This window comes from Macrobrachium rosenbergii, chromosome 21 (genome assembly GCF_040412425.1).
Source record: "Macrobrachium rosenbergii isolate ZJJX-2024 chromosome 21, ASM4041242v1, whole genome shotgun sequence".
Classification (NCBI taxonomy): Eukaryota; Metazoa; Arthropoda; class Malacostraca; order Decapoda; family Palaemonidae; genus Macrobrachium; species Macrobrachium rosenbergii.
The window spans coordinates 63105097-63123773 of NC_089761.1; the positions used below are offsets into that span (position 1 = coordinate 63105097).

At 40.7% G+C, this 18677-nt stretch overlaps 1 protein-coding gene across 1 annotated transcript in view; it reads right to left on the bottom strand.

The window, feature by feature from the left end:
- Nucleotides 1-18677, bottom strand: part of parvin (beta-parvin) — a 130941-nt gene that overhangs the window by 65170 nt on the left and 47094 nt on the right. The window contains exons 9-10 of the mRNA XM_067123920.1: nt 9326-9423; nt 2070-2231 (exon numbers count right to left, since the gene is read on the bottom strand). Coding sequence (XP_066980021.1) covers nt 2070-2231; nt 9326-9423 — 260 coding nt within the window. The remainder of the gene's footprint in view (nt 1-2069; nt 2232-9325; nt 9424-18677) is intronic.

Here is an 18677-nt window from a genome sequence, read left to right on the forward strand (position 1 = left end):
TAGGTTCTGGAACCTATCCCCACATAAAAATGGGGAGCACTGTACGTGCAACTCACTACGGCTACATTATTATTATTAACACTCTATATTACCTATATAATTAGTCCTATCAGTGCTAAAAACCTCACATTACATGCCGATGATGATAAAAGTCACACACATTGTGAAGATCAATGTTTGCCACAACAATCTTTCGCCCAATGCATTAAATGAGACTCAGAGCATGAAAAACAAGAGGCAGGTGGCAGGCACAGAACGTTATCACCCTGAGAACTGACCCGGTTCCCTGGCAGCAGGCTCTTCCAACTGTCGCAGGGTAGTCCTAGGCTTGTGCTACAGACAGATGAAGGTACCAACACCTTACCTCTTACAGGGGAACGTGAAAATGATCACACACTATGGGGGGAACCCACAACAGTTCCCTAACTTAAATTCAGATAAATATTTTACTGACCAAAATAAGGTTTACATCCTGTTCTAACTTCTCAACATGCTTTTCCTGAATCAAAGGGGAGTGAAAGGTGGAGCTTCAGTACTAGCTAAAGCTCTAGCTGATGAAAAAACCATAGACTACGTAAGAATAACAACTGACGAAAGAACTGGAGAAGGTGGAGGAACGACAGGTTTATGACCTGGCCTGACTATTGCTTTCAGAATCTATCTACTTCCCTTCTCTTCCTATGCTAACAAACTTAAGCATAAAGTCCTTCAAAAATCACTACTTTCCTCTTCTGTTCTCAAGATCACACTTCATGCCCCGCAGCCAGTACAAACAGTATGCCTATCTACCTCAAAAATCAACATCCTGCTCACACAGTAATTACTCCTACTGAATCAGACATTCTTAGCCATGATTCCAATGGGAAGCATCCTAGGAAAAATGAATGTATTGTACCGTAAAAGCAGCACACAGCTAAAATCATAAAATACCAAAAAGCGCCTATGCGCAATGGCAGCAAGGAGAATTCTGACAAGAGCTAAAACATTCAAAACACACCTGGTGGAGAACAGGTGTACTAGTTAGTCATATGGGGCCTACCATTCAATCTTTGGCTTTTGTTCGAAAGCTGACTTGCCTATCAGTGTGGAGATTCATCCGTAATAAATGGAATTCTCGTTACCTACCTTTTCTACATGAGACTTCTTTGGGGTACCTTGTGCAGTCTATAAAATCTTCTATAACACCGAAGTCAATCAATTTCTGGGCTGAGTACATACTTTATGGTAAGAAAACCATGAGTGGCTAACAGTACAATACAGAAAGTTCTGAACTGTGATGATGCCGCTTGGATCAGTATCTGGTAGTAGGTTTCCTTCTGGTTATCTAAGGGTAAAAGGTCCCTGTCTAATGAAGCATGAAACTGATGCAGAAATAATTATTTTAAATGCTCTCTTACAAATATCAAATGAGCAGATTCAGACCAGTAATGATCCAATACTCTTCAAGTTAGCCTTTAGAAGAATGAATTGCTAACAAAAAATTGACAGTTTTCCAAATAGTGTATGCCATGTCGTCGGTAATAGTGGCACTCTCAGCTGTTGGAAGGCTTTGAAGATGCCTATAATGGCCGTCCTGTGCAATCCACTCATCTAAAGCTAATTAATTGTCCATTGGAATCCTGGCATCTCCTTACCCTCAAAATGGTTCCTTCACCTATGAAGATGAGAATGCTATATCACTGACCATAACTGACAAAATTGATTTCCAAGTAAAAGTGCTGGAAAGCTGGTGTGAATATTAGGCATCTTTATAAATATACTTCTGTTGGTCAAAAGGAAGAGGCAGTACTGTCAACTGCATCTTCCTAAGCTATCTGGTTGATACCAAACAGCTACTTGGTCTTCCTCTACATACCTGGCATTCATCCACATTGTTCACTAAAACTAATGACAGCATAGCTGTCACCAGGGGACTACCAAGTAGAGTGTAAGCGAGGAAAATTTTATGATTCAATGTAAGAACACATAATCTGTAAACAATGAGTGACAAAATAAATAATTTTAAAACTACAACTAGATAAAAAAATTTTTCTTAAATTTCTCCAAAAACAAGTTTTGCAATTACATACCTGGACAATAACAACATTAATTATGCAATTTTCGGGCATTCTGATTGGAGCACGAAAATGTCGAGCCAGGGCCACAAGTAGATGGAGTATAGCTACAATATTCTTTGAGTGAATGGATTCAACTGACCATTTGTGAGGTCCATACCGAGTTACCCCAAGTATCTGTAAAAAATTAATAAAAAAATCCAATCATAATCAATATTGAAAATTTAATTTTCATTGTGCAATTACACAAAAAAAACATACAAGTAGTAAATATACTTTTGGTTTTAAAACATGTTCCCAAAATTGTATGCTAAAGAATTTAAATCTATATTCATGGAGATATGTAAAACGATACATCATTTGACACTAAGGAGTTAAGGATACCAAAATTTTTTTATTTAAATTCAAGGGATTCCATTTACAATAACATTCTATCAATTTTTTTTTTTCAAAAGTTTTGTGGTTCACAAAGGCAACATTTCTTAAAACAATCTGGTGTTTCCTTAAAATACCAGATTTTTAGGAAAAACTGTATTTTACATATACTTCAACTACCACTGGAAGAGAGAGGAGACCACTCACAATGACACTAGTAAGGTGTTAGGAAATTACTTGATGGGAGTGAGGCACTCTACAAAAGGAAGTGGCCACTTCATTATCTACTAAAGCCTCTTATAATTTTATCTGGAAAATCATATTTGCTGGTAGTTTGGTTCCAATGAAAACAACCAAGTTTTTAGACAACAAAATCATATACAGTATGTATCCACATTCACAGTCTCAGATATTCCTGGATTTTTCAGCCTTTCATCTAACAGACAGTAGACATATGATAGTCTTCCAGTGGATATACTGCCTGGACCATCAGATGCCCAGTGATCAGCTTCCTCACCTCGTGTACAGTCTGGGATGGGCTTGCAACATTTGTAGGACCAGGAGATGGGGCTTACTATGTGATTGAAGGGTTTGCATGAAAAAAATTGACTTGTTTCATCACCACCATCAATCTTGTCTGGCCAGATCACAATGTGGATGGCAGGCTGAATTGCTGAATGCCCAAGAACATTTCCCAATACTGTAAGATTCATATGAGCTCTTGGGATCTTTTATAAATCAGGGACAAGACTCTGATAACTGTGAGGCATATTCACAATGGGCCCCAACCCATGGAGAGTACAGCAAGGTGCTTGTATTTGCTAAGTCCCTTCAGATTTTGTGCAAAAACATACTTAGCAAATAAATCATAAAAGCTAGTGACCCTGGTAGTGGAAGATGAAGAATCCCTGCCACCAACAAAGCAGAAGGTCTTCCTCATTACAAAAGACAGATTAAGGATGTTGAAGGGTGCTGTTGTACAGTCCTGGCTACTTGTCATTTAAGTCCCCACTGCAAAGCAGGTGTGAAAATCAATCCAACTGATGTCCACCTTTCAGTGAGCCTGACTTAACCAGAGTGTGCGTGAACCCAGAAGTGGTTCACATGGAAACTTGGTAGGACTAAGAGAACCAGGGAAAGGTCCCAGTTAGGTTTAAATAACTCTCAGGACAAATATTTGATGGATAGAAGGTCTGCAAATCTCTCCTGCTGCAGTGACAGGAGAACGATCAGAGTAATTTTTGTCTTCTTCGATGCTCATAGTTTGACCAACACCTGCCTAAAGAGGTGTACAAGTCAAGAATGTATGTGGGATGAAACATTTTGTCTCTGCCAAACAGTTGGGTCTGGCTGGGCTGGGCTAAATATGGTAAGCTTGTGGTACTGACTCATCATAAACAGTTCATTAACTGGCGTGCTCCATAAATGCCTAAGAACCTTGTAGACCACCAGATTCAGTGACCACTCTGATGGAAAAGCCACACTATTACAAGTCACCTTCCAGGGATGAGTCTTAGAACTATGCCAATGTCATTTGCTTCAGCACTAACAAAAATGTCTAATGCCATGACACAGTCATAAATTGTGTCGCCTTGATTTCCTGTGTAAAGCCAATGTCATTGAGTTGCCAGTCATGATATCTATAGCCTTTCCAACAAAAAATGTCTGAAGACCTCAGAAGACAGCTTGTAACTCGAGGAAGTTGGTGTGCTTCTCCATACTGAGACATCTCAAGGTTTCTATTGCCTAATGATCTAACAACCCATCAGTGAACATATATATTCCAAAGAGGGACAAATAAAACTCTTATTAACATGTGACTGGGGTCTTGCTACCACTGATGATCTTTTGAGATGTTCTTCAAGGGCACAACTAAAGTAATCACCCAATATAGACAGTCCCAACCATAACCATAGGAACTGCAGGTAAAACTACTACGATATGAAGCCCTGTGCAAGTTGTATGATTTGAATGGTGCCAAAATTGCTGGAAAATCACAGTTGCTTCCATGTCAATGGCTCTACCCTGCTAGACAGCTCTTACTGAAAATACTCAGTCTGATCCCCCCCCAACCCCCCGCCACCTCAGAGAAGAGTCGCAGGTTCTGACACATTCGACATAGTGGAATGGTGGCATCATAATTCTGCTGCCCTTGCCAACATCACCAGCCAGTTGTCCAGGTATTTCCAGTTTCAGGCTGATTTGATATATGCATTTAAGCCCTAGTATCAAGATTCAGGCAAAGACTTGCATGGAACAGTTGCCAGGCCAACACACAAGACTCAAAATTGAAATAGATTTCCTGCCTAAATGGAGGAAAGTTATTTTCTTCATGAAAGATGAAAAGGAAAGCAAAAGTGTGCATTCTTGAAGTCCTGGAATGCCAAAAAGTCCCCTTTTTAGATGGATCATTCTATTAACTTCACTCTCTCCATCCTGATGGGAGTTTGCCACACAAACTCATTCAGTGGGGTGATGTCAGTCACTGGCAGCCATTCTCCTTTCACTTTCAGCACCAAAAATGGGTGGCTATAGAAGCAAGGTGATTTGCCACACATCTCCCGCCTACTTGCTCCTGCAACAACCTCTCCTTGCTGTTAAATATCTTGAACCTTTAAGTATTGCCATTATATGTTCCAAAATTCACTGGTTGCAAAGAGAGTGGAGGCTTGCTTTCAGAAAGGGTGTCTGGGAAGTTAATAACAAACTGTGAGGACTTCTAACACCCATGACTCTGCTCCTACCTCATGCTCCAAACTCAAATATTTTTGGAGATACGGGCCCCCAGATGAAGAACTTTCAGTGAGGGAGTACTATCCTCACTTCCTTCAAGCTCCTTAACCGAGGAATTGACATTAGACTATCTACTTTTTCACTGACTGAAAGGGTAACTACTACCTCCTCACCAGAATTAACCTGTTAGGAGCAGAAGGATAAGATCATTTAGAGTACAACCTGGCATCCTCTGCTGTCTGGATTTTTGACATCAAAACAACCCTAGCTGCCAGGCATAGACTGCTGTCTTGAGGGAGATGCCAAGCTAAATAAATTGAAAATTGTTGTCCTGGTTGCCAATGAAGTCAAATTTGCCAAGAGCTCCCTAACCCCACTTTCCAGGAATAAGAGTGGGTCCTGTGGGTCTAAGACCATCAGGTCCTGGTTCTTCATCATCATACTAGCAAGGCAGATTATCATCCTATTGTGAAGAATCAATGTCCAGCCAAGCAACATCAACCTTCTGGCCTTGGCAACTTTCTCCAAAAATTTGGCTCTTGTCAGCACTGCACATGGCAATGACTTGAAAGAAAAACTGTTCCATGGTGTTGATATCCATCACAGTGAAGGTGAAAGTAAAGCTCTGTTAAAGCATGCCATCTTGGCTGGTGTTGAGAGTATCTTTCTGGCTGGAACATTGAGCTTGCTGGCATTTCCCTCCCCAGACCACAAGTGCCAAAGAAAACCTTCAGTGACTATGAGTCTCTCTACACCTATCTTTATGCCTCAGTAAAAGCTGCTGAGGAGGACACACCACTGAAGGATACCAGTAACTGAGAGATAGCAATCTCATCCATACCAGAAGAGGGGTGTGGTGTGCCTGAGGAACAGCCCTGTGACCAATAGGACATCCTAAGTCTCTGATCTGGCAGTATTTTGAGTCCAGGGAAACTGTCAGTATGGTACTCCTTGTTAGTTCCTCATCCCTCTATCCTCAGCAGTTCTGTCCACAGGGGCAGTGGCCAGTGGCAGGTCATAAACCTGGCTGGCAGGGTCATCTTGTGCAGAGCTGCTCCACTGGAAGTCTATAAAGATGGAGGCCTCATCCCCACATAGCAATGGCTACCTCTGGGTCATCTTTATTTGAGAGCTCCATAAACCACCACATAGTCCTCATAAGGAATGGTGGCTAAAGCAGGTCATCCTGAGAGCTTACAGTGCATTAAGAGGCCACAATAGTTCTTGCATGATTAGTGCAGATCCCTGTCAAAAGACATGATGGTATAATAGGTTCTACTTGGAAGGCCTTGGCACAGTTGCTGAGGCATAACATACATAGAGAAAAACTACACTTAAAAACACAGTACTAAGAGAAGCCATAAAAAATACAAAGCAGGAAAAAACTACAGTACTGGTAAACACAGTGCAGCAAACAAAGGGATTAGCGTATACAGTATCACTAAAACAGCTGATAACACAAAAATCTGGCAATATTTACAGGCAAGGAACTAACCATAAAACTTAAGAAAAAAAGAAAAAGCACTGTAATGAATCTTGAAAAACCACTCATGACATATTAGAATACTGCTGAAATGTGTAACTACTCAGATTCACTCCACAACACCAGCGATCCAGCAGTAGATACTGGCAACAGGAAAGCACAAGCTAAGATGTATAAATCTCACCTTTATCACTTACTGAAATAAAAAAAAATGAAAAAGACCAATACATTAATAAATAATCCAAAAATAATTAAAGTAGCACTGAAAAGTGGCTATCCTGCAGAGAAAAAATAAGCTGAAGAATTCTTGACTGAGCTGCTAACAGCCCTTCAGAGCCAAAAAAAGTGAGAAGGGAGGTATTACTAAGTGTCCAGGCAAAACATGCTAGAAACTACATTACATGTCCATTAGAAAAAAAAAAACTGTTAAAGCTGGGACACTCCAGACCTCATGTGGGCTTGTATGTGATTAATGAGGTTATAACAAAAAAGTACAGGTTTGTATAGCTAAGAGACATAGTTTGTTTTAGAAATGTTACATCTGATCTATTTTTCAAGTGTTTCATGAATAATGTACAGTATTAATGATACAAGATCTATAGATATCATTTTGCACTGATCAGGAATTAAGATCTAATGGGAGGTTTAATGACATTTTCAAAATAAGGCAGGCAAAGGACAAAACTTGCTGTACATAGCCTGCATGCTAAAAAGTAAAGCACAAATTTCTGCTAGCTGCCAGGACACATTGGAACTTCTTAGTTTGAATATTTAGGAAGGTCAGTATCCTTGTGGATGATGATGATGTATTCACTCTAATAGATAAGATGACTAACAGTGAGCTCTTACATTGTGCAGGGAGTTTACTAAAATAACTTGAAAGAAGTTGGCTGACAGAACAATTTATGTAATAAGGTGGAGAAGTTATCTATATGGTATTACTGATATTCAAATATTCAATTAAGTAGTTTACTAGATAACTGAGCTAATGTACCCCTCATAAGGCTCTTTCTTAGAATCTGTCCTTATTAATAATCAAAAGTTAGGTTTCCTTAATGAATTACACCTCGTTTAAAATCTTATAATTGGGTTAACTCACAATGGATAGTCTGACAAAAATTTCTTTACTTATTTGCAAACTAAGCATTTGTCATCAATTATATTTTGGATGTTCACACAAAAATTAGTATTACTTTACAATATGTGCATACAAGAACTGGATGATGTGGGTTAGTCATCAGATACCCATGGGTCAAATGAAAGTGACCAATTCTAAGGTCAGTCAAAATTACTTGTGATGTTCCTTCTGATATAATGAATTCCATATTCTAAAACTGGGCTAATCTGCTTTACTTTGTTACTATCATGTTCATAATTCCATACATTCTACCATTTACTGACTATAATGGGTTTTAAAGATGTCATGTACTTACTAAAAGACATATCTTCATATGATCTTGTAGTTGCAGCTCTGGCTGCTTTCTTAGCCTCCCCATTTACTTTGATACCTTCATGAGTATGAATCTACATATGAGCAAAATACTACATTTTACCATTTTCATATAATTTGTGAAGTGGAAATTATTTAATCTGTTGTGCAAAGGAATATTTTGGATCATAATTCTGAAGGACATCTGTAGTACACCTTGCCTCTGAAAATTACAAAGCTCTGCAAGAAATGATAGCAAAGTGAGAAGAAAGTAAGTATTAAGTACCCTTAGCATACTTGTCTAGCAGTATCTACAATGTAAAGACTGCCCATGAACTAAAAATATCTCCATTGTGATGAAGACATGGTCCTTTAATTCTAATGACATAGAGACACAAATATGACCTATTTAAGACTAAGAAAAAGAGCTTTTGGAGAATAGCCTCAAACAACGAATAATGGAAATGAGACACATGAATCTAAGGGCCAGTCTTCCACTCTTCTAAGGCACGATCTAAAGAAAAAGAAAAAAACTCTAAATCCCTTCCATGGTCATTATGATTTTACTGGGATGGTCTGTTGACACCCCTATCACTAGATTATATCAATGCTCCAAAGACTGTATTGTCATCACCCTTGAATTTACCATTACTTTGTTATGGTAAGCATTGGGACCCGCCCAGCCAAAGGACATACCCATGCTCGGTTCATCTACACAATGCTCTTCCTGGCACAATCTAGATAGTGTAATAGTTTTCTGAATTGTTCCTTCAGTCTCCAGCTCCACTACTTTATGCTTTTTATTTCTCAATTTTTCCCTTTGGTATCATTCCATCTAGCTAAACAACTTCAAATTTACCTTGCTAATTTATGGATCATTAACTGACTCCATATAATTACCATTTCACATATTTTTACCTCCTACTGGCTACGACACCATCATGTCAGACACTCTCTTACATTCCATTGTCAGATATCAAAAAGACAAAACATGAAAAACTTAAATTTAAAATAATTCACAGTGTTTCATTTCAGCAGTTCCACTATTTTTTTAATAGTACCTTCTACATGTAAGAATGCCTCATAATAAAATCTTTACAATTAAAAGAATTTATAATACATATTAATTAAAGGAATTTATAATACAGTATAAAGATTCACCATTAATTATATATGCCACATGAAAATGAAAACTAAAGAATCTCAAAATCATGAGTTAATGGTCAATAAGAATTCACAGAATATACATACATGATTAGCTGCATTAAGAACGATACGAAGCTTTTGTTTCTGACCTTCCTCGCTCTGAGTTACTTCTTGCACGTCCAGAGGATTATTTGTGAGCTTTTCTGTTACAAAAAAGCAAATAACATTTGAATAGTCAAGTAGGCATTCATTTTCAAGGCTTACTACTATAATAAAGGTCTTTCAAAGTATAGTTGTTGACATTCAGTATTTGAGGTGAGGAGTTGGGCCTACATTGCTTGTCAGTTAGTACCAATGATCCTTTCAAGAACCATCAACCAAAAAAAAAAATAATAATCTAAAAGACAACCTTCCCCATAACTATAATGCACTGTCTCTAAGGACAAAGGTCTTAGAGGACACAAAATTACCAAACAAAATAGTAGCCTAAATAAGTAAGAATAAATGTTCTTGCAAATTCCAAATTGTAAAGCTGAATCTTTTATATAGATAATCTTTGATGGCAGCTGGTCTGGTCATTAATGCTTGATAACATAGTTTTAATGGCAGCAGGTAGGTGATTGGTGGGGTACCACACACTCAGCTGTCAGTAACCCGATCACTTTTTCCTTCAACAGGGCAAATGAGAGGTTGGTTAGAGATGAGACTATGATACAAGACTTCAGATTTGTATATTTAGGAAAATTCCATGTTATCTTTATATGGAGACTCACTCGTTTGGTGGGAGGTTTTCTCACAGGACATAATTGGCCCTGTTTCAGAGGAATTAGAAGCTGAGGTTCCTAATCTCTGCAGCCTCCAGAAAAGTTTCTGCCAAAGGAAACAGACAGCAATGATGGTCATCTCCACCCGATAACATAAGCTTCCTAGTCATGTGTATGAGACAGAGAAAGTTACTTTGGTAACATCCCATAGGACCTCTAGGAAACTTAAGGGGACTTGCCTTTCCCAAAAAAGAATGGGAAATCTTGGTCAGTCAGCAGTGGTATTGGGATGAATAAATTTGTTTGTATTTAGCATTTCCCAACGTTTTGAGAGAGAGAGAGAGAGAGAGAGAGAGAGAGAGAGAGAGAGAGAGAGAGAGAGAGAGAGAGAGAGATATTGGAGTCGGCGCCAGGGCACCAGAGAGAGAGAGAGAGAGAGAGAGAGAGAGAGAGAGAGAGAGAGAGAGAGAGAGAGAGCGTGTGTAATTTGGTGCTCGGTTGTTGGAAGAGGGATGGGGTCGTTAGTTTGTTTACGGTGCTGTCTGTCTGTGCAAATGTCGAGGGAGTTTTTTTTCGGTTTTGAGTGAGTCTTGAGTCAGAGCTAGTGCTGGTCTGTCGCTTGGACTTGGACAGTTTTGTTGTGTGCTTTTTGAGAGTTGTTGGTTTTTCTTGTTAGTGTACTGTTCTGGTTGTGTATATAGTTCTATCTTTCTTTTATGTTTCCTTGTTTTGTTTGTGTGGTTTTGGGTGCTGTGTTGGCGGCCGTGGACGCTTACTCCATCTTCCAGCAGCCGAGGATCAGGGTGAGTGTTGTGTACTGTTTTTTGTGTTTTTAAATCCCGCCACATAATATTTGGCGCCCAACGTGGGGCAGCTGGTATTGCAGCTGCAATTGAGATTGGTGGCTGGTAGTGTGACTGAAGAGAAGGATGGAAGAGGAACTGGTGAGGTTGAGAGGGGAGAATACGTGGCTGAGAGGTGAGAATGAAAAGATTAAAACAAGGACTTTTGAACACCTGAACGGTGTTCCTCACCAGTGTTTACTTTATTATTATTATTATTATTATTATTATTATTATTATTATTATTATTATTATTCAGAAGATGAACCCTATACATATGGAAAAGGTCCACAGGGTATATTATTATTATTATTATTATTATTATTATTATTATTATTATTATTATTATTATTATTATTCATATGGAATAAGACCACCAAAGAGGCCATTGACTTGAAATTCAAGCATCCAAAGAATAAGCTGTTCATTTGAAAGAGGGGTGAGAATGAGAGATTGAGGAGTCAGTTGGAGGAGATGGGGGGAATGCTAAGAAGTGCGAAAGAAGAAATGAAAGGGGAGATGAAAGAGTCAGAAGAGAGAATGGAAGAGAGGATGGATAAAAAGTTGGAGGGAATGATGAAAGGTGTGGAAGAAATGATGAAAGGTATGTTCAAGGGTGTTTTTGGAGAAGGGGCTGTTGGAGGCAGGTTCTCTGGAACGTGTGAAGGGGCAAGAGAGAAAGAAAAGGAGGAAGAAGTGAATGGAAGCGTGAGTGATGAAAGTGATATGGGAATAGGAAGTAAGAACGAGGGAATGAGAGGCAGCAGGGTAAGGAAAGGGGAATGAAAAGCAAGGGAAGGAACAGAGGAAAGTAAGGATAAGTCAGGGGAAGAAAAAGGGAAGAAGGGAAAGGAAAGGAAACTGGTAAGAAGGGTAAGGAAGTGGGAAGGCAGGAAAGAAGGGGAGAGGGTGAAGGCAGTAGTGATAGTGAGGTGGATGGAGGTGAGTGGATAAAAGTGGATAAAAAGAGGGGAAGAAGAGTGTAATGAGTAAGATGAATGTAAGTGCGGAAGTGGACTCTTTGTATTCGGAAGAGGGTATGAAAGGACAGAGTGAAAGTAGCGAAAGTGAGAGTGAAAGTGAGAAAGAAGTGAGAAAGGCTATGTATGTGAGGGAGGTACCCGGTGTGAAAGGTATAATGAGTATGGAAGTAGGGATGTGCATGATTTCTTTAGGGAGTATGAAAGGTTTTGTCAGGATAAGTATGGGAAAGTAAGAGAGTGTGGGCACGAGAATTAGGAGAATATTTGACTGGGTTTTGCTTGATATGTATAGGGTTATTATGAGTGTGGGAGATGTTGAGTATGACAAGGTGAAAGCTAGACTAGTTGAGCAAGCGAGGCGTATGAAAGCGAGTGTTAAGTATAAGAGGAAGAATGAATTTGATGAGGCAAGAATGAAAGCTGGGGAAACCTTTGTCACTGTATGCTTGTAGGCTGGAGACGTTGGCAAGGAAGAAGTTTGGGGATGATGGGATAGATGAATGTAAGGAGTTAGTACGGAAGCTGTTAGGGACAGTGCCAGATGGAGTTAGAGAATTTGTGAACTTGAAGCGGAAGGAGAAGAAAAGATGGACGAATGAAAAGTTGACTTGGGGAGAAATTTTGGAAACTGTAGAAGATTATGAGCTTGACAGGGTTATAAAAGAGAGCAGAAGTGTAAGTGTAAGGGCTGGGGTAGATGAGAGAGTGCCAGAGTTTGGAAGCTTTAGGGATGCAGTGTTGAGGGCCCAATGAGAATGGCCGATAAGCGTAATAGATAGGAGTGTAAGAGCAAGTAATGTGGAGGTGCCAGTGAGGATGAATGATGGGTTTGTGGGGAACAACGGGTTGGACGGGTTAGGGATAGTAGTGTACAAAGGGGAAGGTCGGTGAGTGGAAGTCGAGCGAAGTGTTTTAGATGTGGAAAGGAAGGACATACAAAGAATGAGTGTAGGTGGGCTTTAGGAGCGTGTTTTGGTGTGGGCAATCGGGACATTTGGTAAGGGAGTGTCTGAAAGATAGGGGTTAAATGCTACAGGTGCGGACAGGTGGGTCATATTGCTAATGGTTGTAGGGTACCCCAGTGAATGTAAAATGTGGCAACTGTGGTAAGAATGGGCATTATGCGAGAATGTGTTCAGAACCGAGGCGAGTGTGTCGAATGTGGAATGGAAGGGCATGTATCAAGTGTGTATGTAGACGAAAGAGGGTGACTGTGACAGCGGGTGGGAAACTGAGTGTGAAGGGGGTTCAAATGGGTGGATCCTCCAGGATGCAAGCGGTGCGTGTGATGCATGTGCGTGAGGGGTTGTTGCATGAGGATCAGCAATTTGTTTTGATAGAGTATGGTAGAAAACGTAAGAAAGGGAAGAACGTAAGTAAACTGAATGTTAAATCAGAAAGTTGTGTGATAGGGGTGTGAGTGCCAAAGTGAAAATGAGTGATAAAGCGTGTAATACGGATGAATGGGATGGTATGAATAGAACATTATAGCATATGCTTGGGTTTGATATAACTGGGTTGACTGAGCGTGTAGGGGTAAGTGAGCGGTTGGAGGTGAGCGAAGTGTAAGAGTAAGAGAGCGTAGCAGTGATAGACGAGTGATTGAAAGCATGAATGAATCGTTGCAAGAATTGGAAAAGGTCAATGAGCGAATGGGATGGGTTAGTTGAAGAATTGGGGAGGTATTTGGGAACGAGTTAGAGGGTATAGATGAGATTGTGGATGAAATTGAGAGTGGTAATAGTGAAGATGATAGCGTGAATCTGAGAGAGAATGGAGGAGAAGATGTGAATTTGAATGTTGCTAGAAGAGAGAATGATTCTGAGAGAATGATTACGTGCCCATGAACGCGATCTAGAGGACCTGCTAGTGAGCATCCATGGGTGTTGCGTATGGGCGATTTGAATGCAGTGTGAAAGGTGTTGGTTGGGAAATGCTAAAAGGGGGAGAATTATAGAGGGATGAATAAATTTGTTTGTATTTAGCATTTCCCAACGTTTTGAGAGAGAGAGAGAGAGAGAGAGAGAGAGAGAGAGAGAGAGAGAGAGAGAGAGAGAGAGAGAGAGAGAGAGAGTGTGTGTGTGTGTGTAATTGTCGTTAGCGTGTGCTTTGGTTGTTGGAAGAGGGATGGGGTCGTTAGTTTGTTTACGGTGCTGTCTGTCTGTGCAAATGTCGAGGGAGTTTTTTTTCGGTTTTGAGTGAGTCTTGAGTCAGAGCTAGTGCTGGTCTGTCGCTTGGACTTGGACAGTTTTGTTGTGCGCTTTTTGAGAGTTGTTGGTTTTTCTTGTTAGTGTACTGTTCTGGTTGTGTATATAGTTCTATCTTTCTTTTATGTTTCCTTGTTTTGTTTGTGTGGTTTTGGGTGCTGTGTTGGCGACCGTGGACACCTTACTCCATCTTCCAGCAGCCGAGGATCAGGGTGAGTGTTGTGTACTGTTTTTTGTGTTTTTAAATCCTGCCACAGTATCATTATCCAGGGATGAATAATGGTGCTTTTACCAAACATTGCCCCATTTGTTGAAGAAAGGATGGAGATAACATATTGTAAGAACTGAGTTTTAGACAGGTGTGCCTTCATGTAGTTCACCTGCATCTGCCTAACCAGTATGAACATGGTTTGGGCTGTCCATAATTAGGAAGGGTGTGAATGAGAGGAAGAGCATCTGTTCTCCTACCTATGCCCAACCATGAACCTTAGGTGGAATGAAAACTTGTGAAACGGCACCTAAACAAAACCAGCTTAAACACCACTAAAGGGCCTAGGAACAAGAGCCAAGAGCCCATAATGTCCTCTTGTGGAAGTGGGGTAAGAAACCTTACTGAAATTCCACTTGAATGGTAGTCACAACTCTGAACCTTGTGAACTAGAAACACACAGAAACTAGTTCCTTCCCTCATTAAAGACTCCTGAAACATCATTCAAGGATGCAGGGTCAGAAAGGGAGGTGCCAGGAGAGGTAGCTGCTGCCAAGGGAAGGTCAAACTGTCAGATCCTCAGACTGAAGTCAAGCTGAAGAAGCTTATTTCTTATAGAATTCAATTACCAATGAAAAAAGTCTCCCCTTCCTCCTAAGTTTCTGGAAGAATATTAACCATGAAGGCTAGGGTGAAGACATGTATAATGAAATCAGTCCATTTAGAAGGCTGCTTGACTGGAAGGACAAAGCAGTTAATAAGACTCAGGCAAATAGGGTGACAAAGATTGTTATCTGCCCTCTACAGAGGGAAGGAAAACAATAGCTTCTCCTTCCACAAGGAGTCTTGTTACCACTGGAAAAACTGACACACTGCTCCCTGAATCCTATACTGTAGTGGGAGAGGGGAGTGAGCTATCAAGTGAAGAGAAGGGCAATCTTCCTATGGGGTATATATAGCAGTTAAATGGATTAAGCAGAGGTGGCGACAAGCTTTGCCTCTACCTTTGCATAACAAGTATCTTAAAGAGATAATGTGGAAGCAAGGGCTGGGCTCCCAGAATGGACTCACAAAGGAAGAGCAACGCAAGCACTTTTCATGACACCCAAATTGTTACTCATGTTGACTTGCCCCAGACTTACTTTGAACTGGGAAAATCAAAGAAAGCAAGAAGCTTTCGTTGGTTAAGATATCGCCTTGAAAAGAGTGCAGGAAAACTATACAAAAGGGAGACATATGTAAGGTACTCTTGCGAGTATCTAGCTATATCAGATTATGTGGACCGTCTTCAATACAGTCAGAGAAATGGAATTGCATCTTCAAAGGTTTCTTCATGGTCAAACTGAGTTTACGTCTTAGAAATAGTAAAGTTCTTCTAGTAGGACTTAGACAAACTCCATAATGGGATTCTGTGTGACTATATATTCTGGAATATTGTACAACAAGGTAACAGTGGGTCTACACAGGAGGATATCCCATTTTAATCTATCTTAAATCTTCCACACTACATCACAACAAGACTTATCAGTTACACACACACGAACACACATGACCTCGTTCCCAAGGATCTCTTGCTGCCTACGTGACTGCTTTCAGCCTAGAACAAAGAGGTCGTGGGTTATGCTGACATACTGTTTTCCAAACAACACATGGACACTTGCTGACATGTTTTGCTGACATGTGTGACTTGAAGGACTAGATCTGCGATTCAAAAACAACCTCTCTCGTGCTCACACAGATATATATACTTTTTGTTAAGTCCATTCACATTACATATTAATGGAACTACCGGTTCCATTTTACATTATGTCATACCATGACACATACACAGGTAAAGGAGTATATGTGCTAAAGGATCTCTCACTACTCTGCTCCCAGCAATCCTCCTCCCCTTTCCCTTTCCCATCCTACTTCTGGGTCAAGACTCAGAAGGAAGGACAAGGGATCAGACAGGACACCATGAATCCTTGGGGAGAAAGGGGAACCTGACTCAAAAAGAGACAAATGATTGTACAGAGGTTACCTGAAGTGTAACATACTCTAGAAGAGAGCAGAAGGAAGAGTCCATGGTTGACCCGATTCTGAAGGATGAATGAATTCATCAAGCCGCAGTATAAAATGGAAAGCCAATGTTTGCAGACCATCTGAATCTATGCAAGCAAGGATTTGGTTATGGTAGGGAAAGCAAGAGGATCAGGCTTCCACATTCAACAGAATGAGAAGAGAAAGCTTGTCATGAAGAAACAATCCCCTCCCAAGAAAAATTTCTCTTTTGACAACACAAACGGTTGTAAGCAATCATCTCCTCAAGAAAAGGCAGTTCTAACAGCATCTGACCACTAAACTAATCTTGCCTGAATGCAATGAAACAGAGTAGGAAAGAGTCTGCTTGAGAGGTAGGGCAGTGCTGGGTAGCTAGCAGGCAGTTCCTGGTACAGGATTATCTGTAACAAAGCATGCAGTAGCAGGATTGTGGTCACTCAAGGGGCAGCCAAGGGAAAAAAAGTTAATGTCCTAATCCATACAGCACAGAACTGACCTCTCCCAATGGTCCTGGGCAGTAATATCTCTTAGGAAATATATCAAAGACATGCTCAATTAAGAACCAGGAGTAGAGAAGCCACTATGGTTGTTTTCCCCATAGCCATCACATTGGTGAGCAAAACCCATGGTCTTGCACAGGTTCCCTGAAGCAGAGAGAGAGACAAACTGCTCAAAGGACTGTGATGATAAATGTCTAGTAAGCCCAAGGCACAAAATCACAATTTGGAGTCAAAGGAGCCCACATACAATTTCTTTTCCACTCTCAGATCTAGAGACAAACAGAACCAGCTGGGCTGGTCCTACTGTCTTACCTAGGTAAGCAAGTGTGAGCAATACCTTTCTTATACAGTGGTACCAAGCCAAGTATGCTCCCAGTCAGACCTGAGCTGAAGGTAATCATGACCAGTATAAAAAACAAAGGTACAGTCAAGCTCGTGAAGGTCTGAAGACCAGTCATGAGCACATCCCTGGACAAACTCCAACGTGCTCCAAAGAACTGGAACAGTTGATAGCTCAGGGATGAGCAGACTATTACTTGTTTCCCTCCAGAAAAGTACAGAGAAATTAAGAGCCAGGGTCAGAGCTTCTCTTGAGAGATTACTCAGGTGACCAAATGCAAGTGGACTCATCCCCAGGGAATAAGTCATATGCAAGTTTACAACCTGTTCCATCCACAACACAATAGTCACAGAGCCAGTGACCAGCTATAAGTGGGAATGAGCAGACACACACAAAGGAGACTGGTTAACAACAAGCTCACAACCCTATCCATCCACTCAGCCCATACTCACCAACTTCTGCATTAGATGTCTGGTCAATGTCTCTTAAGAGGCCTAGCAGGTGAACAAGCATGAGTGGATTTGTTCCCGGGCATTGGCTATGGGCAAGTTCATGACCAGTCCACCTGCTTGTCAATGGACAGCTACGTACTGATAGCCACATTAACCATTATTCCCTGAGAAAACTGAGTGGGTGCCTGGGGGCAAATGGACCCACCTAGGGGATCAATCACATCCTGTTCCAGCACAGGAGTTGCAGATGGAACTGCCAGAGCAACAACAGCAGGAGTAAAGGAGTGACAAGGACATAAACCACAATGATCTCAAACTGAGACCTAAGGAGTTGAGCTCTTAGCCATGGCTATGTGTACAAGAAAGGTAATAGGGAACAAATCCCTTGTTAATTCAAGAGAAATCCACAGTGACTCCAGCAACTTGTATTCCCAATAGGATGTCATGTACTGCACAGTACCAGACCAAGGATGTTCCACAAATCATCAGTTAAGAGTCAATGAATGTAGCAGGAACAGCCATCTACTATCCAATGTCCTGTGTCAGAAACATCCAGGCCAGCACCCATACAGATTAAGCATACCATCTTGGTCAAAAGCAAGCTCAAACTGAAAGCATGGTACCAGGTCGAGCCCATCCCTCCCCTAATACCAGAGGTATCACAAGTAGTAACTTAATCAGTGGAGTGATAGATATTGAGCAAAGGCTTATTCACGTACAGTCATCATGGACAATGCCAATTCCCAAGACCACTGAATATGAGTGTAAACCATGCAGTAAGTTCAATGTCCCATTGGAAATTGACCTTCATTCTCCCTGCTTAAAATGCAGGGGCAATGACTGTGGCCATGAGGTGGATAAACAGTGAATCCTCCTTCTTGGTCAAAGAACTGGAGATAGGTAAGTGTGTGGAAGCAAATGTTAGAAAAGAACAAAGGAACAGGTGCTAAGACCAGTAAATACTTGATTTCTTCTCCTTATGAGTTGAAGAGATTGAGCGTAGCACAAGACACTTCAGTACCCTCCCTTATCATTTTTGCTTGACATGCTGATCTCATACTATAAAATCCTCCTCATCAAAGGGCCACAGGAAGAGAGTAATGGTGAAGATGAATGTC